The 26,008-nt window shown below is 48.7% G+C and overlaps 3 protein-coding genes across 6 annotated transcripts; all 3 read right to left on the bottom strand.

Annotated features, from left to right (window-relative positions):
• Positions 1-6,712: 6,712 nt before the first annotated feature.
• Positions 6,713-11,434, bottom strand: LOC116091890 (epididymal-specific lipocalin-5). 3 transcript variants are annotated; one of them, XM_031373323.1, is made up of 7 exons: positions 11,294-11,434; positions 10,936-11,072; positions 9,163-9,242; positions 8,564-8,668; positions 8,332-8,433; positions 8,216-8,241; positions 7,213-7,311 (listed from the first exon to the last, which is right to left on the bottom strand). In XM_031373323.1, exons 1-7 carry the CDS (start codon positions 11,408-11,410, stop codon positions 7,300-7,302), a joined length of 579 nt encoding a protein of 192 aa, XP_031229183.1. In that variant the 5' UTR covers positions 11,411-11,434; the 3' UTR covers positions 7,213-7,299. The 3 variants fall into 3 exon arrangements, with proteins under 3 accessions (XP_031229184.1, XP_031229183.1, XP_031229182.1); XM_031373324.1 differs by lacking the exons at positions 7,213-7,311; positions 8,216-8,241 and adding an exon at positions 6,713-6,986; XM_031373322.1 differs by lacking the exon at positions 8,216-8,241 and having other exon boundaries at positions 7,213-7,443.
• A 2,049-nt stretch (positions 11,435-13,483) lies between these two features.
• On the bottom strand, positions 13,484-16,476 carry Lcn8 (lipocalin 8). 2 transcript variants are annotated; one of them, XM_031373321.1, is made up of 7 exons: positions 16,368-16,476; positions 15,339-15,469; positions 14,816-14,886; positions 14,416-14,520; positions 14,250-14,339; positions 14,131-14,156; positions 13,484-13,595 (listed from the first exon to the last, which is right to left on the bottom strand). In XM_031373321.1, exons 1-7 carry the CDS (start codon positions 16,458-16,460, stop codon positions 13,584-13,586), a joined length of 528 nt encoding a protein of 175 aa, XP_031229181.1. In that variant the 5' UTR covers positions 16,461-16,476; the 3' UTR covers positions 13,484-13,583. The 2 variants fall into 2 exon arrangements, with proteins under 2 accessions (XP_031229181.1, XP_031229180.1); XM_031373320.1 differs by lacking the exon at positions 13,484-13,595 and having other exon boundaries at positions 13,969-14,156; positions 16,368-16,460.
• A 5,286-nt stretch (positions 16,477-21,762) lies between these two features.
• On the bottom strand, positions 21,763-25,746 carry Lcn15 (lipocalin 15). The gene is given in 5 exon segments (XM_031373178.1): positions 21,763-21,849; positions 24,455-24,585; positions 25,295-25,373; positions 25,438-25,560; positions 25,669-25,746. Coding segments are annotated over 5 exon segments (498 nt in total).
• Positions 25,747-26,008: the final 262 nt, after the last annotated feature.

Genomic DNA, 26,008 nt, shown 5'->3' with positions numbered 1-26,008 from the left:
AGAAGAGAAGAGAAGAGAAGAGAAGAGAAGAGAAGAGAAGAGAAGAGAAGAGAAGAGAAGAGAAGTGGGGGATGGGGCAAAATGGCTGGAGTATATAAGGAAGAGATAGCCCAGCCCGGGCTTGGAAAGTTCAAGGGTGGGGCAGGGTGTGCCAGGTAGGGAATGAGGAATGATGGGAGAACCTGGAGGCCAGGCTGCTTTGATATGTGAAATATGCACCTCAGTCTTTTGTCCCAGTCTGAAACCAAACAGGAGTGAGCCAATAATCAGTGTTCCTGTAGAATTTCTGCTTCAGTTCCTGCCCAAGGTTCCTTCCCTGAGTGCCTGCTCTGCCTTTCCTCAGTGATAAGAGTGTGGCCCGAGAGTTATAAACCGAAATAAGCCCTTCCCTCCCCAAACTGTTTCTGGTCATGGCATTTTCTCACAGCAATAGAAACCATAACGAAGACAAGAATTAAGTAAAACGGACACTGGAGAGGTTGCTCAGTGGTTAGGAATGCTTACTGCTCATTCAGAGTACCCAGCTTCAGTCCCAGAAACCACAACAGGCAATTCTCAACTGCCTGTAACTCCAGTTCCAGGGGACCTCACACCCTCTGGCCTCACACAAACTCACACTGACACATACACATTCACCAATAAAACTAAATAAATCTTTTTTAAAGATAAATGGAAATTTCTCAGGGTCCCCAAGCAAAATGAACAAATTAGTCTCAAGAGACACAGTATGAAAGAGGTCCTCAAGCCACTGGACTACAGAGATGCAGGAACTGATTGTCTTTACAGGGGGCAGTGTTGTTGGTGATGATGATTTTGGAGGAGGAGGAAGAGTAGGAGGAAGAAGAGGAGGAGTTTTAATCTGGGTCTCCTGGACCTAAAACTCTAGATCTTCCTGCCTCAGCCTCTTGAGGGTTTGTGGTGGAAATGTTCTTTAGCATAAGGGAAGATTTAGGGGTGGCCCCTCTGCTGAATGGTGGGAATGTTCTTTGGCATAGGGGAAGATTTAGGGGTGGCCCCCCTGCTGAAAGGCAGGGAAGGGACACCTTCACATAATCTCCCTGCAGCTGAGGGCATGACCGTTCCATTAAGGAGGGGGCACCTTCTGATAATCTCCCTGCAGCTGAAGACATAACTGCTCCTTGAACCCAAGATGTTTTGGAAGTAACTCAAGGCTACTGAGAGCTGTGCGTGCAAGGATCAAAGAAACAGACCTCATGCACCTGGGCATGGGGGAAAAATATTTACTGTAAGATAATGAAGAAGTGGGCATGCTTTGCCATGAGAAAGTGCTAAGAGATTGTGCTACATGATTGTTGTTAAATTCTATTTTTAGTCTTACTGTGTTTTACTATAAAAGATTTCTCTCATTAAAGTTTATTGCCATTGCCAACAGAGCAGTGGTCCTCTCGTTCTCATTCAGTCGCCCTCTCTACTTCAGCCTCACTCTTGTCGGCTGGCTCTGACAAGGGTTAGGATTACAGACATGTGCCACTACTCATGGCTCAGGTAGAAAAATGTTTTATAGGATTCAAATATTATCTTGAACAAGGCAAAGATTTGTACAGGGCTCAGATATTCTTAGCTATAGGGTTGGTATAGGCTGGGTCTGTGTGTGTGTGTGTATCTGTGAGTCTGTGTGTATGAGTGTGCGTGTCTGTGTATGTGTCTGTGTGTGAGTGTATCTGCAAGTCTGTGTGTATGTGTGAGTGTGTGTCTGTGTATGTGTCTGTGTGTGAGTGTATCTGCAAGTCTGTGTGTATGTGTGAGTGTGTGTCTGTGTATGTGTATGTGTACTTGTCATGGCACCCAAGTGAAGGTCAGAAGTTACTTTTCTGGAGTCAGTTTTCCCCTTCTGAAGAGACTCTAGCCAGCCTGAGCATGGCAGACATGGCTTTGGCAGACTTTCCCTTCTTCCTACATTCTGTATGCCTTGTTAAACTGTTGGATTACATTCCTAAAGCTAGCCACTAAGGTCTGTTCTCAGGTATCAGATCCCGTTACTGGGGAGCTACCATGTGGTTGCTGGGAATTGAACTCAAGACCACTGGAAGAGTGAAAGACCCCTCAAGAGAGGAGACCCTCACTCTAGTCTTGGGATAATACAACCCCCACGAAATTCACGAAAGACCGATCTTGCTGCAAACACATGAGGTTTATTCAGGAAACCAGTGCACTGGGGCCAAGCTCATAACCCACACAGGGGCAGAGGAGTTTGACCTCTAGCTCAAGAAGTGTAGGGTATTTAAAGGAAAAAACCACAAATCAGGGGAAGTGAGGGGAATTCCAACCCAAAGTATTCAGTCAGTTAGGGAGAGGAACATATTCATTTTAGGAATGTAATCTTCTACCGGTCAGCAGGGTGGAGAGCCTTGTGAGCCAGTTGACCTTCATTCCTAGTTCCGCCCTTATTGTGGTTCGGCCAGGAGGGACAGGTCTCAGGAACCAGAGCCCTGGGGCTCTGAGTTAGCCAAGTTCCTGGAACCCAGAGCTCTGAACCAGCTGACCTGCATTCTTAATTCTGCTCAGTCTGCTAGGGGTCATAAAAACTCTTTTTTATACCCTTCATACTTTTCAAGAGCAGTCAGTGCTCTTAACCACTGAGCCATCTCTCCAGCCCCCAAACACCTCATCCTAAAACAGGGTTTCTAGTTTTACCTTTATAAATCATCATTTGCCTATGGACCATGTTTGTCTCCTCTCTATCCAGGGGCAGTCCTTTGTTGCTGCCCCACAACAAATACCCTCCCCTCTTCCCTTCTTCCTTATCTCTGTCCTCTGCATCCTGCCTTTGTCTCCCCCCACACACACTTTGTCCCTCTGGGGCAAATAAATCCCCTTTCTGCTAAGAACTTGATCTTGGGATGTCCTGAGCTAATACTGTTCCCTACACCTTCCGCTGGGACTGCTGGGGACCAAATTCATGACATCAAGCCTTTCCAACAAGCACTTTTACCCACTGATCCATCTTACTGGCCAAGTCTGCATGTCCTTAAATTTAGATATGATTTATTAGAGATTCTCAGTTCACAAAGAATATTATAGCATTTATTAATTGAACTAATGATAGACTAGAGATAAATCCTGATTTTACTATCTAAAAGTATATTTTGACTTCAATATATATTCAAAAAGTATATTTTGGAAGAGTGCTTTCCTTGAGATGATTGGAATCTGATATTTTTCTTTCTTTTCCTCCTCCTCTTCCTCCTCTTCTTCCAACCATGTCCTCTGTCCTCTCCTGGCTTGTCCTGCCTGCATGGGGAAGGTAAGACATCTACATCCACATTTGCAGCACATTCTTGACTTTTGCTATTGCCTCCAAAGCATTGGCTTTGCCATGCAGAACATGATATCCCTACATGTGATTTTTATGTTTGGTTCTTTATTCTGTTCATTTACTCTAAAGGTTGGGAGTCTCTAAATTCATGTTTTCATCAAGTTGAGGATATTTTATAACTTTATAAAATATTTTTATCTGTATAAAATTTATAGTTTGGTATTTTTCTAAACTTTAGAATACTGTGGTGACTAACTTTGTCAACATAATTGAATTAATGAATGCCTTGGGCCTTCATGAGGCCCACCTCTGGGTGTGTGCCACAGGTTTAGCTGAAGAGAAAAGTCCTGCTTTAACTGAAGGTCATCACTGCACATGCTAGGGTCTCATGGACTGAATACAAAGAAGGAAAAGAAGAAGCCATTGCTGGCATCCTACAGTCCCTGCCTCACCCACTGTCAAGATCCCAGCCAGCTACATACTCTCACTGCTGCGGTCTCTGCCATGCCTTCCCTTGTATGTCGGACAGGGTCCTCACAGGTCAGGAGTCAACATAAGTCAGGGTTTTTTTTCCCCTTTGGTTGGTTTTTTGGTCAGGTATTTGGTCACAGTAAGAGAAGTAACTAACTCGGACACTGTTGATTCAAATATGTTTCTACACGCTTCCTGTTTTTCTGTTTGATGACTGCTTTACATGTGCATGTGTGCAGAGGGCACAGGTTGACATCAGGTGACTCAATCACCACCTACTTTTTTTTTTTTTTTTGAGACAAGGCTGCTCATTGAACCTGGAGCTCATCAATATGTCTAAAGAACTTGGCCAGCTCTCACCCAGGGGACCTCTGATATAACCTCAGCCCTCTCTCCTTCCTCCCTCAGAGTCAGACATTGATGTCTGTCTTAGTCAGGGTTTCTATTCCTGCACAAACATCATGAGCAAGAAGCAAGTTGGGGAGGAAAGGGTTTATTAAGCTTAACTTCCACATTGCTATTGATCACCAGAGGAAGTCAGGACTGGAACTCAAGCAGGTCAGGAAGCAGGAGCTGAGGCAGAGGCCATGGAGAGATGTTCCTTACTGGCTTGCTTTTCCTGGTTTGCTCAGCCTGCTCTCCTATAAAACCCAAGACTTCCAGCCCAGGGATGGCACCACCTACAAGGGCCCCCCACCTTGATCACTAATTGAGAAAATGCCCCACAGCTGGATCTCACGGAGGCACTTCCCCAACTGAAGCTCCCTTCTCTGTGATAACTCCAGCCTGTGTCAAGTTGGCACACAAAACCAGCCAGTACAATGTCCATCTGGCAACCATTATGCTCTGAGATTTCCTTGTAGCTCTTTGTTCAAGTCCTGTGTTGCACTCAGTTCCTCTTCTCTGCTTACTGGTTATTTACTCACTTATTCAGGAATCCTTCCTTTTTACTGTGCTGTGATTTCCCCTTTTCCTTTAACCTGCTCATACTGCTTCATCAGATCATCCTGTTCTGAATCCAACTTTGGTTCTTCTCAGAATCAGGCTTTACTAACCACTGCCTTTTTTCTCCATACATCCTACTTTTCCATTTGTGTATCAAGTAACTGTTCTATGAAGCATGGTTAATAACACATTATAACGTCTCTACCTATATTCAACAACTGGAGAGAGGTTTCAGAGGTTAACAGCATTAGCTGCTCTTCCCGAGAACCCAGGGTCAATTGCAATACCCACATAGTAGCCCATAACAAACTATGACTCCAGTCCTAGGGGATCCAATGCCCTCTTCTGGCTTCCTTGGACATTGCATGCACATGGTGCACAGACACATGCAGGCAAAACACCCATACACATAAAAATGCTTTAAAAATAAATAAAAGCCCTATTAAAAACAAATAGATAATAAAAAAAACCAGCATTCTAATGACACTCTCTCTGCAAGACATGCTTTTTTAGTGACTAGGTTCAACAGTGGAGTCCAGTTCTACCCTCCTGCCATTTTGTGTTAGGACATCTGTGAGGTGAGGCTCCAGTGGAGTGAATCACTGGGACTCTGGGCACGAGAGCTAATGTGGGAACAGGAAGACTGATAATACAGAATACTCTCTCCCCCAATTCCATGTCCATCAGCCAGAGAGAGAGTCCTAACTTGAAAGTGGACTTTTTTTTAAAAGATTTTATTTATTATATGTAAGTACACTGTAGCTGTCTTCAGACACCCCAGAAGAGGGCATCAGATCTCATTACAGATGGTTGTGAGCTACCACGTGGTTCCTGGGATTTGAACTCAGGACCTTCGGAAGAGCAGTCAATGCCCTTAACCACTGAGCCATCTCTCCAGCCTGAAAGTGGACTTTCTTGTGTCTGTGTGATCATGTGGGAGTTACTGTGTACATGTGTGTGTGTGCATTCATATGGAGGCCAAAGGTCAACAGCAGGTGTCTTCCTCATTCAGTATGCACCTTATTTTTTGATACAAAGATTCTAACTGAACCGAAAGCCCAATAACTTGACTAAATAGGTTGGCCAACAAGGCCAGGGATCCTTCTGTGTCCACCTCCCCAGCATGGGTGAAAGGGGATTAGATCCAGATCTGAATGTTTGCATGGTAAGCACTTTACTGACTGAGCCACATCCCCAGCCCTGAAAATGAACTTGTTGGCCCATGACTGTGAACTTGAGATTAAGCCCCAACGCTGTGCAATGATATATTGTGGCTAGAATCCGCAGTAGGTACCTGCTATGAGTCAGAGCAGACTAAATCTAGCAAGGAGTCTCTCCACAGGCTAAACTCTGAGACTTGGTGTGGGTATAGACCAGAAGCTCTGAGGGAGATCACAGTGCTCCCCAGGACCCGTGGTGTGTTACAACTTCACCTCTGGTTGCCTCCTCTGAGGCTTCTCTAGCACTTGGGGCAGGGTTAGTAGAGGGTGAAGGGTGTAGAGTTTTCCTTTTGTGGGCCACTGTGATGCCTCACTCAGATCCCTGGGTGTTAGCAACATCTCCCCACTCTAGCAGGGCTGGCTCTCCATCACCCCACAACACTGTTCCATTGCAGGTATCTCTTGCCTGCTTCCATCTTGGGGCTACTACTCTCAGAAAGGAAGCTTCCAGTTAACTTATTCTGCAAATAAAACCCATGTGCCCTGAGGAGCTGGTGCTCAGATCGCCCCATATTCCTGTCCTTCCTGCCTTCTGGCTGCAGCAGCAGTGGTGGAAGCCCGGGATAAGCCGGCAGCAGTGGCTTTAGGCCATGGCATGAGGAACACAGTGATGAGAACTCGGGTGCAGCAGGGCAGAAGACACAGAGCTGGATGGGAGGGGCAGAGCAGGGGACCAGAGGGCAGCCACATCCAGGAAGGTCAGGGAAACAATGGCTGGGGATTTGAATACAACACAGTAGGGAGCCTTAGGAAAATACAACCTTCTACTTGAGAGGGCTAATAAGACTACACAGGAGGCCTGCTCTGTCTCAGCCTGGGACCTGCTAGGGCTGTTTCCAGATTACAAGAGACAGTAGACTGCTCCAGAGTGAGGACGGGGCTATGGGGCTGAATCAGTCCATCCTTGAGTGGACCCTGATCCAGCTATGTGAGGGGTGTCCATTACAGAGTATTCACAGAAAAATGCAATGCATTTGCATTCAGCAGGGTCACTGTGGACAAGTATGGAGCCTGCACAGGTGGCTTGGCCCTATGTGCTCAGCTCTTCACTTGGAAGCTGGAAATTGTGCTCTCTGCCCATAAAGACAAATTTGTGGGTAAAGATAGCGCCGGGGCAGCAGTGCTGGCTTCAGCCTGGGCATGTTGGCTGCTCACCTGGTGCCCTTGGCTGACTGCCATGGCTTCTTCAAAGTACTCAGAGAGACAGTCACAGGGTTGCAGGGATTATGATGCCCACTTCTGTCCCTGCAACCCATCTGTCCTCATTCACTCTATCCCCAAGAAAGGTGCTAGGCAGTGTGTGGCAGCAAGCTTTATTTCACACAGGTGCAGGGGCCCTTGGGTAGGGGTAGGAGAGGCCAGGTAGGCAGGGCTATTGCTTCCTCCTCATATCCGTCCCTGCAGGCAGAAGAACCAAGCTCAGAGCCATGGGTGGCCTCCAGGGACCTGAGGGACTCAACTGGCCAAGGTCACAGGCTAGGGTCCTGTTGTCCCAGCTGCCTGGCTTTGGCAAAGCCTTGATTTCTCTATCTAAAAAATGAGTCATATCTAGGGTAATGAGGTCATGCAGATAGTGAATCAGCACAGTGCTGGGTATAGAGAACCCTAAGATATCCAGCAGGGTCCATTTCTCCCCGAGACTACCCCCTCCACCAGCACATGAAGGGACAGAGTCAAGCATTAGTCCTGAGCATCTGTGCTCAGCAGAACTGAGGACAAGGGGCATACCACCCAGCTCTGTCCCAGTATCCACAAGCATGCCTATCCACCCATCCACTTCCCTCTAGGACTTAGCCTGACAGCTTGGTCTCATGTTACAGACTACATCTCTTTCCAAACCACAAAACATATGCTTCTCTGGAACTGTCAAGCAATGCTGTTGGGTGTCCTGAGCAGGGGAAGGTACACACACCACCAGGGCCAGGGTCTAGTATCAGAACACACAGGCTGCAGTGGAGAGTGAAGGATGTGTGCTCACCTGCTTCAGGGCCTTGATTCACCAGCCTGCAGGGCAAGGCAACATGAAATGGAGGCAGGAGAGTGCCAGACCCCACCATGGAGACTTCACCCAGCTGCTATGCCCAGAGGGGACAACTGAGTCCTCTTGATCCTCTGGAAGCCTAGGTTCTGGAACTTGGATCTGCCTGCTCCAGTAAATGTGATCAGACACACTACCCAGATACCCACAGATACCAGACCAGTGTAAGCAAATACCTTTCCCGATGTGACATAAAGGACATATGAAGGAGCCCCCGCCCACCCTGGGTGCTCAGCACAGGCCCAGCTTCGTTCAGGGACTCACCGATTGCAGTGCATTCACACAGGTCACTGTGGACGAAAGCCAAGTGACCAAGGGGCAGCACAGGCTCAGGACTGGCCCCTCCCTGGGAGGCCCTGACCCCAGTGAGGCCTACTCACAGTCATGCTTGAAAATGTATATGTCTGTTTCTGAAAACCCATGCTTCAAGGCTATCTTCTGGAAATTATTCAGGGCTTCTCCATTGTTGTCCAAGCTCCGGCCTGATGGGACAGGGCTTGTATATCACAGACATTCTCTCTCCCTGGTGAAGCCCACCCCAGACAATAAGATGAGGACGCATAGAAGGGGTTACCCTCACCCCATCCCCACATGAGTCTAGGCTGGGCTTACTGTACAGTTTCATGGCCCGATGGACTGCCCCAGCCACCAGAGAGGTGATATCAATCACGGCATACGTCATATAGTCTGTGGCTACAACAACAACTTCTTTCTTTCCTGGGAACAGAAGAAAATTCTAAATACCCTCCTCTCACCTGCTTGGTCAGGGCTCTCTGTTCCTAGCTGTGTTTCTGCTTGGCACATATGCGCACATAAGCATGTACCGGAAACACACTGGGACAGCCTGGAATGGGCCTACAGAGTGATCTTCTGGAACATAGAGGAGGGCAGGAATCCCCAGGGACCCAGATAAATGAATACTGAATCACACCTAGGATTTCAGAGAGGAGTCTGCCTAAACCCTGGCAAAGACAGGAGAGGCTGAGGCCAATGGCTACAGGGGCACCTGCCCTGGCTCCTGACATCTGGGCATGGCACTGAGTTCACACCCTTGCACTCAGAGGTTCAGTCAAGATACACCAAACAACACCGGCAGTGAGGCAGGTCCTTCCCTCACCACCATCTGGAACAGTGGTAGGTATACACTGAGAGGAAACCAAAGTGCCCCAGATAGGCCACAGCACCCACCAATCCTGGGACAGCATTCTTGCCTGATAATCTGGTGACTTTGAACTGCGCTGGACCATCCACCTGAGTGGCTGCAACCTTCTCCAGCACACAGTGGTCCTCACTACAAAGACAAGTAAGGCAGGCCAGCCTGTAATCTCAACTCTGGAAGGTGAGGGTACTGAGTCAAAAGGATTTCAGTCTGAAGCCAAGTTGGGCTATACACCTAAGTCAGAGCAGCCTGAGCTACGCAGACAAAGAGGATGAAAAGTGTGTCCCTCCATGGCAGTGGAGTCCTGTACCTCAAACTGTGTTCTTCAGACACAAGTGTTACACTGTTCCTCAGAGACTGTATCCCTCAGACGTGGGCAGCCTGGGCTAGACAGACAGATGGATGGACGGACAGACAGACAGACAGACAGACAGACAGACAGACAGACAGAGAGGTGTGGGAAATAATGAAAGGAAGGAGGAGGAAGGAAGATAGGAGACTACCAGCCATCTGTCTACCAGGCCTTACAATACAGGCCCTGAGGGTGCAGGGTGGGTGATGCAGGAGTCCAGAGACCAGCCACATACAGCTGGCCTAATGTCTTCTGAGCCTATGACCTCAGAGAACAGGACCCCTACCCAGTGGCTACCCAGGGAGACGGAGCTGGAGTAACAAGAGGAAGTGGCTATGGAAATGTCCCCAGGAGTTCCATCTGAGGATCCACTTACTAGTGCTAAGATTTGGCATGTGTACTTCTCAGGGACACAGCCTGAGACACAGTGTCACACTTGTGACTGAAGAAGACAATCCAAGGTACAGGAACAAACACACCTAAGAGTGTCACTGAGGGACATGTTGATGATATGAATAAGCCATGCAGGACACGGAAACACACATCTGAGGGACAGACTTCCTAAAGTGAAGAGACACACATTTGGAGGAGAGTTACTGAGGAATATACTTAGTGGTAGAGGAACATACATATTTAAGAGCCCACTGAGGAGCAAAGACACATATGTGAGGTCAATAGTCTTTGAGTAACAATGTCACACATATCTGAAGAAGACAATATTGAAGTGAAGAGATATGCTTGGGTCTGAAGGACACATATGCTGGAAGTCAGGAACATACTCTGGAACAAGCACATTCATTTTGTGGGACACACATTAAGGTGACAGGATACACATCTGAAGGTACATGCTGAGAACCATGATTATATACATCTGAGGACACATTCTCTGGGGATCAGGGACATGCATGACTGAACAAGGCAAGTACATACATCTGGGGGCCACTCTGGGATGAACATACATATTTTAAAGGGACACTCTGAGAGCAGGGATGTATGCATGTCTTTGTGGAAGGATCTGGCTTCAACTTGTAGAACTGGAAGGTGTCTCCTGGCCAATCGATACATGCGAACTTTGACAGGGCTGGATTGAGTACCAAGATGAGATGATTCAGGTCAACCTTGCCTCCCTTCTCAGGCCTTGACATCTGTCTGTCAGAAGCTGGCATGTCTCATGACATGACGTGAGCTGGGAAAACAGACCTAAGGCTATCTAGTCAGTTACTTGCTCTGCTCAGAGTTCAGGGTGTCAGTCTGAGGGTCATAGAGTTGTAGGTCAGCCCCTAAATTGACATGGTAGACAATGGAACATCCACAATGCCAAAGATGTCTGGTCTCATCTGAAACAGTTGCCTCCCCATCCCGGTCTAGAGTTGAAGCTGCAGACGTGGGTAGAGATATCTCTGGGGAAAGCCTAGAGCACTGTACAGACTGCCCCAACTTTCCTCTGTGGCCATAGACAAAGCCTTAACTCACTTGTAATAGGTGGTGGTCAGAGCCAGAAGGTTTTCTTTCAGCTCAACCACCATGGCTCCCATCTTCTCTTCCTTGTGTGCCAAGCCGTGTGCACCCATCTTGGAGGCAAGGGCAATTTCATACCAGAAGCCTAAAAACTAGGGGATAGGGAGTAGAGAAAGGAACTACCCAAGTGTACCATCATCCAGGATCTGGGACCTTGAGGGTCATTCTCACCCCTCCTTTCCAAGGGATGCAACAGTCTAGAAAGGTCTAGGAGTAAAGGGTTCCCCACATGGTAGAGTATTGACGGCTGACTCTGGGCAAAGCCCAACCCCCATAGAAAGCACTGAGCCTGGCCCACTGTAATTGTGACTACCTTGCTTATGTCGAAGTCCTTCACCACTGCACCCTCTGTGCCAGCTGCCAGTCCCACACACAGTCCCAGCAAAGTGAAGAGCATGATGTTCTCCATATGCCTAGCAATTGAGCACATGGGTTCAGCTCTGTAACCAGAAGCTACAGCCTTTGGCTCAGAGCCTCTGGACTTTATATCCTTCCCTGTGGGTGCTTAGAATAGGCATAGAAGGTTCTCATTAGGTGGGTTGGAAGCACACTGTAAACCAGCCAAATGGATCATCCACCTGCTAGATAGTGGGGCCTTGGGGGACTGCCTCAACTCCAGGGGACACAGATCTTGCCTCTGGGTGTCCACTCATGTATGCATCTATCCATACACTCAGTAATTGAGCTGATTCTTTCCAGATATGTGTGGGCGACAGAGCAGGTTCCACCAAGGCCCCTTGGCAGGCTTTGGTCACAGGCACAGGGGCACAACTCTGCCAGCTGTAGCAGGTGACCCAGGCATCAGAGGTCTGGAGATGGCGGGGGCACGACTGAGGGCACTGGAGCCATTCATGGTTGGATTTGTGCAGCTTTTATGTCCAGCAGACTGAGACTCTGAAGGAGTGGGCTAGAACATCATGATCCCTGCAACCCTGTGACTGTCTCTCTGAGTACTTTGAAGAAGCCATGGCAGTCAGCCAAGGGCACCAGGTGAGCAGCCAACATGCCCAGGCTGGAGCCAGCACTGCTGCCCCGGCACTATCTTTACCCACAAATTTGTCTTTATGGGCAGAGAGCACAATTTCCAGCTTCCAAGTGAAGAGCTGAGCACATAGGGCCAAGCCACCTGTGCAGGCTCCACAGCAAAGACACAACCTCTTGTGATATCCCCCCAGGGATAGCCCAGGGCCTGCTCCTTCAAGGCACAGACAAGGATAGAGGAGTATTGTCAACTACAGCCAGTGTTCAAATTATAAGGATAGGGAGAGAAGAGCCAGGAAGAAGGCATGAGGAACAATTAAGAACTGTAAAAATGATTCAGGGCTATAAAAATGTAGAAGGGGATATCTAATGCAGACAGAAGCGATGGCCCATTGGATCTTCTGGTAGTCCAGCTAGTGGGCTGATGCATCCTCTTTCTCCTGACAGAAGCCAACGTTCCCAGCTCTTGAAACAGTCAACCAGCTATTCCAAGGGAGGCCAGATCAAGTCAGGCAACCACTGGGGTTGTGCCCGGGCTCCTCTCCATCTCAGCCAGCCTCAGATTAGCACCCAGGCCTCCAATCCTCCCAGAAAACCTCAAAAGAATGTTGGGTCTGTTCAGAACTGAGCTGTCCTGGTGCTGATAATCTCATGCTAGAATTTGTGATTTGGAAGTGATCCCTGAAGGCCAATGAAGTAAGCTCTGGAACCTCTGGCACCAGGAGTTTATAGGGGGCTGTATAACCAGCAGTAAGGATCTGTATTCTTAGAAAGTCTCTGTGTGTGGGGGGGGGAAGCCTCCTATGTTTTGATCAAATAAACAAACCCTTCAGGATCCTGCTAACTGCGTGCCACCACACCTATCCTCCAAGATTCACACAGTAGCCACTGCAACACCTTTGCCATCTCCAGAATGCAAAGCCAGACACTGGGTACTGGTTTCAGGCAAGATGCCCTGGCATGGACTCTATTCTGTCCTTTGAATGGCAGCTGCCCAGCTGTCCAGTGGGGATGAGGCACTTCAGAAGGATGTGTCAAATAGAGATAGGTGCAGAGGTGCAGCCAACAAGGTGGGCAGTGGGAAGGTCAAAGGCTCCATGATAGCCAGAGCTACACAGTTCCACATGTTCTTCCTGGAGGCCATGCTTGCAGCATGGTCTTGACTGTGAGGTAGTCTTCTCTAAAAGCATCTCTCTGCTACTCCTCTGCCCAGTTGCCCACAAAGCTCCAGACTGCTCTCATTTTTGCTTGTAGCATCCTGGGGTGCTACTGGCACTTACGAGCAGGAGGGATGCTGTCACAGAATGAGAAGGGGAAACACTGGAACCCACTGCCCAGGGTGACATGAGTGGGACAGGCCAGGGTGGAGCAGGACCGTTCTACATGGGAGTCTAGGACTGGCTGCCTTGTGTGTGAGGCACATTCACAAGCATTCCCAGAAAACGCAGGCTTGTTCCCTCCACATGGGCCAGAGAAGGATTCCACGCCCCTCTCCCCGCCCCCAGGAAAGTGCTGAGCAGTGTTTGGCAGCAGGATTTATTTGGAGCAGGTGTGGAGGTTCTTCAGGCAGGAGCAGGAGAGGCCAGGTAGGTGGGCCGGCAGCCACAGGCCTGGGCAGGAGCTCAGATCAGTCCCTGCAGCCAGAACAGCAGAGCTCAAGGCTGTGCATGCCCTCCAGGAACCCTGAAGCACTGGTCAAGTGTCACAAGCCAGGTACCTAGTACCCCAGCTGCTTAGCTTGGCAAAGCACTGGTTCTCTGAGCCTTGAAGTCTCTATCTGCAAGATGGGTTATAGTGTCAACCTCTGGGGCATGGGCTGTATAGGTCATAGGTTAGCATGGTGCTAAACACAAGAAACCCCAAGATATCTAACAGATGAACACCCCGTCCCACTGTGCTGCACAGAACAATACAAACAAGGGACATCTCTTCACCAACCTACTTCTGTCCTACACCCAAGAGCCCAGCATGATAGCTTGGGTCACATAGCAGACTGCTCTTTCCAAAGACTACAAAACAGATGCATCTGAAGCTGCCAGTTGGAGCTGTTGGTTGTCTTGATCAGAGAAGGGATGGATGAACCCTCCTCTCCAGGATCAGGATCTAGTAGTACCAGCAGGGGTTTCTTGGGAGCTGGGCTGCGGTGTAGACCAAGGGTAGTGGACTCACCTCTTTCAAGAGCTCAGCACACCTCCCTGCAGAATAGGACAGCATTAATACAGTCAGGAGGGCATCAGACCCCATCACAGGAGCCTAGTACAGCATCCCCCTCAAGATGCTGTACTCACCGTGTCGGGCCAGCATGTAAAGGCCTTGGTCTGCTGTCATTTCCCGGAACCTCCAGAAGCCTGGCTCATCCTCATTCTCAAGGTTCCGAGCTGTGGAGCACAACAGAGTTGGACTGGCTGAAGGAAGGCAGTCTCAGGGCAGAGCCCCAGCCCAGGCTGAACTTACTGAAGTACTTGAGCACATGGAAGTTTCTACCCTGCCAGAGCACGGTCAACTTCAGGATGGTGTAGTGCTCATAGTCCGTGTCCAGCACGAGGATCTCCCTGTTGCCTTCAGGAGTGGCAGTGGCAGGGTTAAGGAGGCTTGCTCAGACCTGAACACTCCAGGGAGCTGACCTTGAAGGCTGAGTCTGCAGAATCTAACCTCTTTTTGTTTCTGCCTAGTGCTGGGACCTGCCTGTGACATCTGAGAAGACAACTTCTGAAGGTCAATCCAGTACACTAGTAGAGATGAGGGGCTGGGGTCCAGGACCTGAGAACCCTAAGGAAGGGCTCAGAGAGCAAGGCCAGGGGGAGATGTCCAGGCTCAGACAGCTGCAACAAGGCAACAAGGCAACAGTACTTACCAGGAAAAGCAAATTCCCCTATGGTTTCTCTTTCTGAACCTGCTGAGCTTTCTGTCACACAACTTCCTGAGCTGAAAAGCAACATAGTACTTGTTAAGAACCTGCCAGCCTGCATTTCACCTGCTGGGCAAATTCTTGAGTGCTGCATCCCTTCAAAAAGGATGCTGTCAAGCTCATGACTATGATGGAGTCTAGAGTCCATGTGGAAGGGGCCATGCATGGGGCAGGGCTGCCCCAGCCTCTCCCCTTCAGAGAGCCAGGCAGCTACTACTACCCACACTCTCTTATAAAGCAATAGGGCTTTATTTAAAGTCCTTGCTTATATTTTGGTAGAAAGGCAGATCTAGAAGCCTGAGATCTAGCTTTCTCTGGAATTGGAAGACCCAAGCAGATAGACATGGAAAAGGCTAGCCCACATACTGATGATCTCACCACTATAACGGGTATACTTTGTCTAATTTCAACTCCATATATGGCTCTTCCTTCCCAGCAGGCCACATCCCTAATGACCCAAGCCTCTTACCTGTTGTACACAGCTTTCACAGTGATGTTCCTCCCACTGAAGGTGAGGAACAAGCCCTCAACCCTCCTTTGAGCCTTCAGCACCAGGTTTTGGTCAGAAGCCACAGCCACTTCCTTCCAGAATCCTGCAATCTAGAGAACAGAAGTAGAGGTATCCTTGGCTTTGCGCAGCCAAACCAGACTGGGTGTTTCAGGGACACTCAGGCAGCAGCTCCCCATTGGCTTGAGGAGCAATCCATAGTCTCGAGACTGGATGCCACTTGTTCTCAGCCGAGTTTCCCTTCGCAGCAGACCAAACAGAAATGTCCCTTCCGGAAGATACTGACACAATGTGTACTCCTGGTTTGCCAGGAGACCTTTCCAACAAGTGTGTGGGGAGTAAGCATCCAGGCCTACAGCTTTCATACTGAATAAAGCATGGTTCTACTAATCTTAGCCTGCCTACAGTGGCAATGTTCTCAGAGCACAGGACATCACCTGATGCTTTTAGAAACTCATAACTGTTACAAGAGAAAAGAATCTGGGTCCCCCAGTGCCTGACCCTCTCTGACTTTGCAGTGTGAGTCTGGAAACCTCAAGAAAGATGGGGGCTTGGGGCATAGAAAGAGGAATTCAAGCAACAAGCTGTCTGTTCTGGAGAAGTTCTCTTCTGGCCCCACAGCACACAGGGACAGGGTCTTAGGAGCCCTATGAACCAGGAAGCAGGAAGGGACCCTAAATTTGTAAATCACCAAGAACCCTGAGGTGACTGGCTTGAGGACAACAGCTCTGCCTCAAGACAGGAGGCACATGAGAGAACTCAGGGAGGAGGGAGATCCACAGAGCTCAGAGCTTCACTAGGGACTCACACTACCTGCTGTCTTAGGGATAGAGGCCCCAAGAGTGGGTCTGGCCCCTGCCAGCTAGGCTGCAACCAATTAGGAGTTAGATGGAAAGGGAGAGAGAGACTTCAATGGTTGTACACTCTGTTCCCTCCCTGTCCAACTTCCCATTAAGCCCCAGTAGTGCCTTGAAGCCAAGAAAGAGGCACCTTCTCTGGTACAAGCTCCACCCTGGTAGACTCCGCTTGTAGCAGGAATACCAGGAAGAGTCCGCAGATGTTGCTCAACAGCCTGGCTTCCATCTCAGGGCCTAGTTTGTGGCTTCTGTTTATGGAAGGCAGGAGCTTATATTTGGAGAGTGTGTAAGCATGTGCAACCACTCAGAGAACGTCATTGGACAAAGCTGGCTGCCAGCTGCTCAGAGATCCAGATGCTACTCAGATGCTACCAGCCCACATCCAGAGAGGGGTTGGACCAAGCTAAGGAGACAGTTAAGCTGCCTCCATCCTAGCATGCAGACAGTGATGAACCATGCAGTAAGACTGCACCAACCAAGTCCAGCCCCACCCTCTGAGCTGTGGCCTGGGCAAGCTACTATTTATCTCAGTTTCTCCATTTATAACAATAAGCTTAAAACAACAACAAAATATTGAACTACACAAGGAGGCCTGGGTCACCAAACAGGAACCTTACAACTTGCAGTATCCTGCACTCCCAGGACCACCCTCCATTCTGTATGTGTGTGTGTGTGTGTGTGTGTGTGTGTGTGTGTGTGTGTGTGTGTGTGTATGTGTGTGTGTGTATGTGTGTGTGTGGTATGTATGTTTGTATGTGGTATCTCTGTATATGTGATATGTATGTTTTTTAATATTTCAGTATTTCAGTGTTTCTGTGTGTGGTATGTATGTTTGTATATAGTATTTCTCTCTCTATGGTGTGTTATGTATGTTTATATGTGGTATCTGTGTGTGTGTGTTATATATTTGTGGTATTTGTGTGTCTGTGCATGTGTGTGGTACGTATGTTTGTAGGTGGTATTTGTGTGTGGTATGTATGTTTGTGGTATTTGTATGTCTATATGTCTGTGTGTGTATAGTGTCCATGTCTTTGTTCTTGTTGGGGGAAGGTATACATTTATTCACATGGATGTGGAAGCCAGAATTTAATCTCAGGTGTTGTTCCTCCAGTACAAGTCACTTTGTGTTTTTGCTTGTTTTGCTTCATTAGTTAGCTAGTTAGTGAGTTAGCTAGCTAGTTAGTTAGTTGGTTCATTGATTGGTTGGTTGGTTGGTTGGTTGGCTGGTTACTTATTTTTTGAGACAGAGTCTCTCACTAACTTAGAGCATGCTGAGTAGTCTAGGTTGCCTAGCCAGTAAGCCCCAGAGATCCCCTTACCTCTGTCCAGCACTGCACCATGTGATTTCAAATACACACCACCATGCTTGGCTTTTTACATGGGTTCTGAAGAAAGCACTTTACCAACTGAGCCACCTTCCCAGCCCCAACAACATGGTTTCTCAGTATATGAAACAAATACTTCTCAGACAACAGGGAGGTTTTTGTTTTGGTTTGGTTTTGGGGTTTTTTGTTTGTTTGTTTGTTTTGTTTTGTTTTTGTTTTTCAAGACAGGGTTTCTCTGTGTAGCCCTGGCTGTCCTGGAACTCACTCTGTAGACCAGGCTGGCCTCAAACTCAGAAATCTGCCTGCCTCTGCCTCCCAAGTACTGGGATTAAAGGCGTGTGCCAGCACTGCCCACCAAAGATTTATTTGTTATTATAAATAAGTACACCGTAGCTGTCTTCAGACACACCAGAGGAGGGCATCAGATCTTATTACAGATGGTTGTGAGCCACCATGTGGTTCCTGGGATTTGAACTCAGGACCTTCGGAAGAGCAGCCAGTGCTCTTAACCACTGAGCCATCTCTCCAGCCCCGAGGTTTTTTTTTTTTTTTTTTTTTTTTTAAGGCAGACAACTTGTATCTTCAAGATCAACTTTATTTGTGATTGATACTAAAACAAAGTCTCTCACTCTCTAGGGAAAAATAGCTAAAAATATTAGTTTTTCTCACAATTGTCTATTTTCTCCAAATAAAAAGGAAAGAAACAGGATACACTGAGACCATGAAGTACCCTGGATGCAAAGCCCTCCTTGACTGATACCCCCAAAAGGACTTCATCACCTTGAGACCCAAATCTCTAACCTCCAGCTTGTGCAGCAGAGAGATAGGTACTGAGTGCCTGGGAGGGGGATCCAGGGTACCCCAAAACAGCTCTACCCAGTCAGCATCCTTCATCCTGCAGGAATGGTCTCCAATCTTTTGGACCCACCTGGAGCTGCTCAAGAAAGCTGCTCACAGGAAAGCCACTGAAACCTACCTTCCAGTGGAAACCAGGCTACAGAAGACATTAGAGTGGGCTGTGAGGAAGGTGTAAGGGATGAGTTAGGAGAGGAAGCACACTGTGTGCCACAAGGGAGAGGAAGCACACTGTGTGCCAGAAGAAACCACCCAAAGACCTTGAGATATCAGGAGGGAAGCTGAGGACCCACTGGTCCCAACAACAGGCTGACAAACCAGGGTCCTTGAGGATACAGAGAGGGGTTTGGCTGGAATGAGGGAAAGGGAAGTGGGTGGGTGGCACCTGGTTCTCTGAGTGACCAGGACAGGATGAGGGCAGTAGCTCTGAGGGCTAATTGCTTCTGGTTCTTGTTATCTGAGGACCACAGACAGGTAAGCAATGGAGCAGAACTAGCCCCTTCCTGATCCCCACGCCTAGCCTTTGAAGTAGAACTACACCCATCGGAAGGATGGGAATTCTGTGACATGAAGACAAGGACAGTAATAATCCATGTAGAGGAACCCCTGTACCCCACATCTTGTTCAAGAGCAGTATAGAGACTACACCACGCCACCCCTGAATTTGCCCATCATGTGACCTTGAATAACCTGCCCGATTTCAGTGCTTCAGTGTCTCAATCTGAGAAAAAAAGAATGGCTAGTTATGTGTATCCAGGAGGTCTGTCATGGAAATCACATGACAGCTAGCCTAGCAAGGTCTTCGAGCACAGTGGCCACTGCCCTGACCTATTTCTCAGGCTCCCTATAGGTGGAAACCATTTGCCCGAGATCATAGGAGGGGATGGGAATCAAAACCCAGACAAGGTCAGCATTATGGCCCTCCTGCTGTTCCAGCTCATACATCCAACCAGTGAGACCCAATGGAACCTAGAGCCTACAACCCATCCTCACAAGGCAGCTCGGTTTCAAAGACACTGTGACCCCATGGATGCCACATATGCTGTGCTCAGTTTTCTCTGTGGATGCAGCAACCTCCCTTCACCAAATTTGAATGAAACATCCTGCCCACTCTCCTAGGAGAACCCTAAATGGCCAGAGGGCTGGGATGAAGAAGGAGGTCACTATGACCTGCCCAAGGGCATCTCCAAAGAGTCAAGGAGCCATGCAGATGCTGAATCTGTGTATTGGGTGGAAGGGGAAGAGCAAGAGTAGGGATACAGGAAGGAAGGAGGTGGGGCCCAAGAGGGTCTCTCAGTCCCTAAAAATCACAGTAAGATTAACATTCTCAAGGTTGGCGGCTCCAAGTTCACCCTACCCTAAAAGGGCACAATCACCCCATCACCACTCCCTTGTCAAATGTCCTCCATACTCCCCACAAGTTAGGCACTGCCCGCAAGGCTGCAAACCCACAAAGGCAAGGCAAGATAATTCTGTCACCAAAGCTTCTGCAAACCAGTAAAAACCTGCCACACTGCCCCTGACCCCAGACTAGAGATGCCTCCCCAAGGCACCTCCCACACTGTCCTGACCCCAGACTAGAGATGCCTCCCCAAGGAACCTCCCACACTGCCCCTGACCCCAGACTAGAGGTGCCTCCCCAAGGAACCTCCCACACTGCCCCTGACCTCAGACTAGAGGTGCCTCCCCAAGATGCCTTCCCAGAGACCGTAGAAACCTGCCTCACTTCTGGGTCCCTAATTCTTTTTTTTCTTTTTTTTTTTAAGATTTATTTATACATAAGTACACTGTCGCTGTCTTCAGACGCACCAGAAGAGGGCATCAGATCTTATGATGGGTGGTTGTGAGTCACCATGTGGTTGCTGGGATTTGAACTCAGGACCTTCAAAAGAGCAGTTTGTGCTCTTACCACCTGAGCCATCTCGCCAGCCCTGGGTCCCTAATTCTTGCAGGACTAGTAACCCCTAGGCCCTGCCAGGCCCTGGGCAGAGAGACCGAGACCATAGTAAACAGGAAAAATGACAGGGTGATTTGGCATCGAGTCTATCTTCTTGAGTTTTCAAAACTACCTGATGGTGGAGAATATGTAAGCTCAGCACAGGTGTTTAGGTCCATGGACAGTCAAACAGCAGGCATTCAGGGTAAGCCGGCTGGAGGAGAGGATAAAAAGGCCTATCATGACCAGCAAAGTACCAACATACAGAGAACTAGGAGGCTGGGAAAAGAACAAGAAGCACCGCAAACTCTCCCCATCCAGGATAAGCCACAGGGTGTCACCCCCACACCTTCTATCCAGATGACTTTTATACATCCACATGTCATCTACTACTGTGGCTTTGTGAGTGCCAAAATTGTTAGCAATGAGCTTGGATAGGAACTGGAAAGCTTTCTGCCATGGTTTGGTTGGGTTGGCCTCTCCAAGAAGCTGCCTGTGTCAAGATCCCAAGGACTTCTACCCTAACTCAGTAGTGGGGCAGTAGATGAGAGGCAGTTCTGCCCTCTCCAAGTCCTTGGGAACAGGATTATACAATTAAAGATGTGGTACAAGCCCTGGGAAGGGGGCCCAAAGGCCAGGAAGACATGGGGTGCACTGGATTGAACAGTATCCCCATCCAGAACCTCCAAACAATAGCTTACTGGAAGACAAGGTTTCTGCAGACAGAAACCTTGGTTAAGGATCTCAGGTGATCCTTAGGTTCAGGTGGACAGCATCCTTATGGATGGAAGAATTCAGACACAGACAGGCAGAAGAAAGGCAGATATCAGTGATGCAATCAAGACTAAGGCTGCCCAGAACAGAAGATACACCAGAAACTGGGGGTTAGGGGTGGGAGTTGGCAACCTCCACACATATGGACTCCTGACTTCAGCCTCCTGGACTAAAAGAGAATTCTTTCTGTCTCTTTGCCTTGGCTTATTATGATGGACCCAAGAAACCAGGGTGGTTTCTTCTACCAGTAATGTCTGAGCTAAAACCATAAGCATGAGACTCAGCAAGTAGTAGGGACTACAGATTTCAGGGATAGAATGTTGCCATAAAACTCACCCTGCACATAGTCTGAAAATGTTGGCACTAGCCACTCAGGATGCCTGAGTACCTCCTTGCCCAGGAGAGCACACATGAAAAGATCATTGATTTTCCTCCTTCCCCTCAGCCATACCCCTGGGTGCTTGGGTCTTGCTCACCCCTACAATTCCCACAGAGCTGGTTAAAGAATCATCCCCGTCAGGAGCTCCTTACCTGTGCTGGAGATAGAAGGGGACCTAGGTAACGTAGACATACACTCTACACTACTCTGGACTACAGAACTCAAGGGATGACCCAGGCATGTGGTCTGGCGGGCTAGCTCAACTAGTACCTGGTTTTGGTGGCACTACCATCATGTTACCCAGGAACCCTATTGTTTAGTAGAAGTCTGAAAAGGCCTTCAGGGCCTAGGACCTCTGTGCTGCATAGAAGTGATTATATGTGCACCCTTCACAGTGGCTGTGACAAGGCAAGAGAGGAGCGAGTAAAGAGTCTGCTAGCCATGGGCACAGAGCTAAACAGAGAAACCTCAAATGGCCAAGACACCCTTAAAGAAATGTTCACCATCCTTAGTTATCAGGGAAATGCAAATCAAAAGGACTCTGAGATTCTGTCTTACACCTGTCAGAAGGGTAAGATCCTAAAACTCAAGTGATGGGCTGGAGAGATGGCTCAGTTGTTAAGAGCACTGACTGCTCTTCCAGAGGTCCTGAGTTCAATTCCCAGCAATCACGTGGTGGCTCTCAATCATCTGTAATGGGATCTGATGCCCTCTTCTGGTGTGTCTGAGAATAGTGACCATGTACTCACATAAATAAAATCTTAAAACAAAAACAACCACAAGTGGAGCAAGGGAAACACTCCTCCATTGCTGGTAGGAGTGAAAACTGTTACAACTGCTCTGGAAATCAGTGTTGCCGTTTCTCAAAAAACTGGAAATAGTTCTACCCCAAGACCCAGTTCTACCCAAAAGATGTTCACAAGGACCCTAGTTCAACTACATTCATAGCAGCTTTATTCATAATAGCCAGGATCTGGAAACAGTCTAAATGTCCCTCAAATGAAGAATGGATTTTTTAAAAATGTGGTCCATCTACACAATGGAATACTACACAGCCATTAAAAACAAGGAAATCATGAATTTTGGAGGCAAATGGATGGAACTTGATAATATCACCCTGAGTGAAGTAACCTAGAGCCAGAAAGGCACATATGGTATGTACTCACTTATAAGTGGACATTAGCCATAAATTGAAGGATAACCAGGCTACAATCCACAGACCCAAAGAAACTGGGTAACAAGGAGGGCCCAAGGGAAGATGTGTACATCTCACTCAGGAGGGGAGACAAAATATTCATTGGAGGTGGATAGAGAGAGGGAACTGGGTGGGAGAGGAAGAGAGGAGAGGAATGGGGAAGGCTGTCAGGTGTGGGGAGAGGTGGTTGGGAAAGGGCTGGGACTAAGAATGGGAATCGATGTGGGGGGGCATCTCTGGGATGAGCTAGAGACCTGGAACTGGGGTTGGGAGGCTCCAGGGAGTCTATGGGGGTGACCCTAGCTGAGACTCCTGCCAGCAGGGCATATAGAGACTGAAGTGGCCACCTTCTGTAGCAAGGTGGGACTTTCATTGGAGGGAGGGGACATCAACCCACCCACAAAACCTTCAACCCAAAATTTGTCCTACCTACAAGACATGCAGAGATAAAGATGGAGTCAAGATTGAGGGAATGGCCAACCAATGACTGGTCCAACTTGAGACCCATCCCATGTAAGAGAGCCAATTCCTAACACTATTCATGATACTCTCTGCTATACTTGTAGACAGAAATCTAGCATGACTGTCTCTTGAGAGGCATCATCCAGCAGTGGACTGAAACAGATGCAGAGACACACAGACAAACATCAGGCAGAACTAGGGGAGTCTTGTGGGAGACTTGAGGGTAGAATTGAGCGAGCCAGAGAGGTCAAGAACACCACAAGTCAAGACTGATCTATCAACCAAAGAGTATGCAGGGACTGGACCTAGGCCCCGTACACATTTGTAGCAGATGTGCAGCTTGGTCTTCATGTGGGTTCTCTAACAACTGGAGCAGACTGTCTCTGATTCTGTTGTCTGCCATTGGATCCCCTTCCCCTAGCTGGACTGTCTGGTTGGGAGAGGATGCACTTAGTCCTGCTGCGACGGGATGTCCTGGGGATGGAGGGTGGAACATAAGGGGACATACCCTTCTCTGAGGAGAAGGGGAGGAGATAATGGGGGAGGGACTTGTAACGGTGGGACTGGGACTAAAGGAGGGGTGTGGGGAGATGATCAGGATGTAAAGTGAATAAAGAAATGAGGAGAAAGAGAGTCTCTTGGCCTCATACCACTTCCTGGATCCCTGATGGCACAGCTGTTGGCTGTGTACTGTCCCTCTATAAAACCTATCCAGGGCTAGGCTTTATGTCAACATGCATATGTATGCGTGCACACACACACACACACACACACACACACACACAAACACACATCCATGTTTCACAGCCTCTTCTCATTTCACCCAAGGTTCACATGGAGGCCAGGGCACTCACTTTACACTAAGCCCTGTCTCCTTAAATATCTTTCCCTGCAGCTTTCCTCCCACCCCCAGCCTCTGGCTCTCATCTCTCCATTTTAGAAAGTGGGGAAAATTAAAAGTAGAATCAGCCTCAGTCTTGGGGAAGGAAGGAAGCAAACCCTTCCTGGTCAACAACTGAGGGGTTTCCCCAGCAACTCTCTACCGCCCATCTCCACCTACCTTCCACCATGCCTGTCCTAGACAGCCTGTCCCAGATGGATGACATAGGGGTAAGAAAAAGGTCGAGCAAGTCCTAAGCGGTGAGATGTGGGACAATCCCAAGCATAACCCAAAGCGGGGGCAAGGAAGAAGTGAGGAGAAGCTGGATCGGGCCAGAGGGGAGGGGGATTCTAGGGAGAACAGTGGGTTGAATTGAGGCGGGGACACCGAGAAGTGAGGTGGGACCAGGGATACAGGAAATGCGGGTCTCTCACTGTAGAGCTGTACCATGGTGCTAAGCATGCCTTCCAGCTTCTTGTTGATATAGGCCACTGCGAAGGAGCTATAGTCAGTATCAGAGATGCACACATCCAGGTGGTCCAGGGCTGCATAGGAAGTGGTAGAGGTGGTTAAGACATGGACAGGAGTTGGATCCACCCCTGCTGTACCATACAAGTGAGACACTGGAGAGGGGGTGTACGTATGGAAGTAGGGTTGTCTTCAGGGGTCCCTCATGTAAGCCCATCAGATGCTCCCATGTAGTACTGATAGTTTAAATAAAGCCCAGTACAGGGTTACTACCCACTTCAATGGTTTATGTTCCCGAATGAAAGACACACACCCAGCCTTTATATTTAATATGCCCTAAGCAGCACAGTAGCTGGGCAGCTGCCTACCCTCCATGCTGTTAGAATCCATCTCCCACCGATAACTCTGAGTTACTACTTACTAACTTCTGTATTCCATCTTGGCTGCTCTTGACCCAGTTGAGCTGCCCTCTGGGCCATGTTCGCTTGGCCCCTTTATATGGTGGCTCTGCTTCTCCCTCCTATACCTCATTACCCTTCCATGGCGACCTCTGAGTCTCCCTCCCTCCTCCTCCTGGTCTCAAGTCTGGGAACCCTAAGCCCCACTCATGTCTCTCCTCCCCAGCTATTAGCTGCTGGCATCTTTATTTACCAATCAGGGGCATCGGGGGAAGATTCCTAGCACCTATGTGCTGACTCCGAATCTTGGAGTCCAGTACTTAGCATTAGAATACACGCAGTATTAGGCCAACCTACTACACTCCCACAAGGCTTCCTGATTCCCAACGAGACCTATCTGGAACTCAAAAGTACCCCTGGGACCCTATCCTCAGGTATTAACCATCAACCTAGTTACAGCCATTACCCTGGAGGGATATAACCATTACTTCCTGCTGGAGTACTTGGCCCCTTCCCAGCCAGTCAGCCCACAGGCTAGGAACCCATGAGGATATTGAGGTCATCCTCCATAAAGGCACTGACAGCTCTGGTGGACATCAGCACATAGTCCTTGGTGTCCAGAAAGATGTTGCAGTCAGGTACCATGGCAACAACCATGGTACCATGGCAACGACACACCAGAGGCCTGCAGACTTCAGGATGGCTCTGTGACTACAAGCCAGTAACTTCATGTGGACCTCCTTGCCTAGAAATGCCAGGGATAAACCAAAGACCAGAAAAGCAGGGGCTTGTGTGAGGTCGCATAGTGAGCGTCTCAGCCAAGATGGTACCACTGATCATCTTGAGCCTCTATTTTCTCACTGCAGAGTGGCCCACAGATGGCCTCTTCCAGGTCTAAAGCTTTCCTTGACTATTTCAGCTAAAGCTGGGTCCCTCCCAACCTGGGCACAGCTGGAGGCCTAGTACCTTTTACGTTGCAGTAAGACCTCAGCTTGAGCCTCAGAAAGGAATCCAGCTCAGCAGGACTAGCCCCATCCCTACACCTGCTCTCAGCCCTGGCTCCCAAGTCTCCCAGCCCCAGTGGCACCAGCTTTATAGACCA

Source organism: Mastomys coucha, unplaced genomic scaffold (assembly GCF_008632895.1).
Source record: "Mastomys coucha isolate ucsf_1 unplaced genomic scaffold, UCSF_Mcou_1 pScaffold15, whole genome shotgun sequence".
In the NCBI taxonomy this organism is placed as follows: Eukaryota; Metazoa; Chordata; class Mammalia; order Rodentia; family Muridae; genus Mastomys; species Mastomys coucha.
The sequence above is the reverse complement of the archived record's forward strand: the minus strand, read 5'-3'. Positions and strand labels throughout refer to the sequence as shown.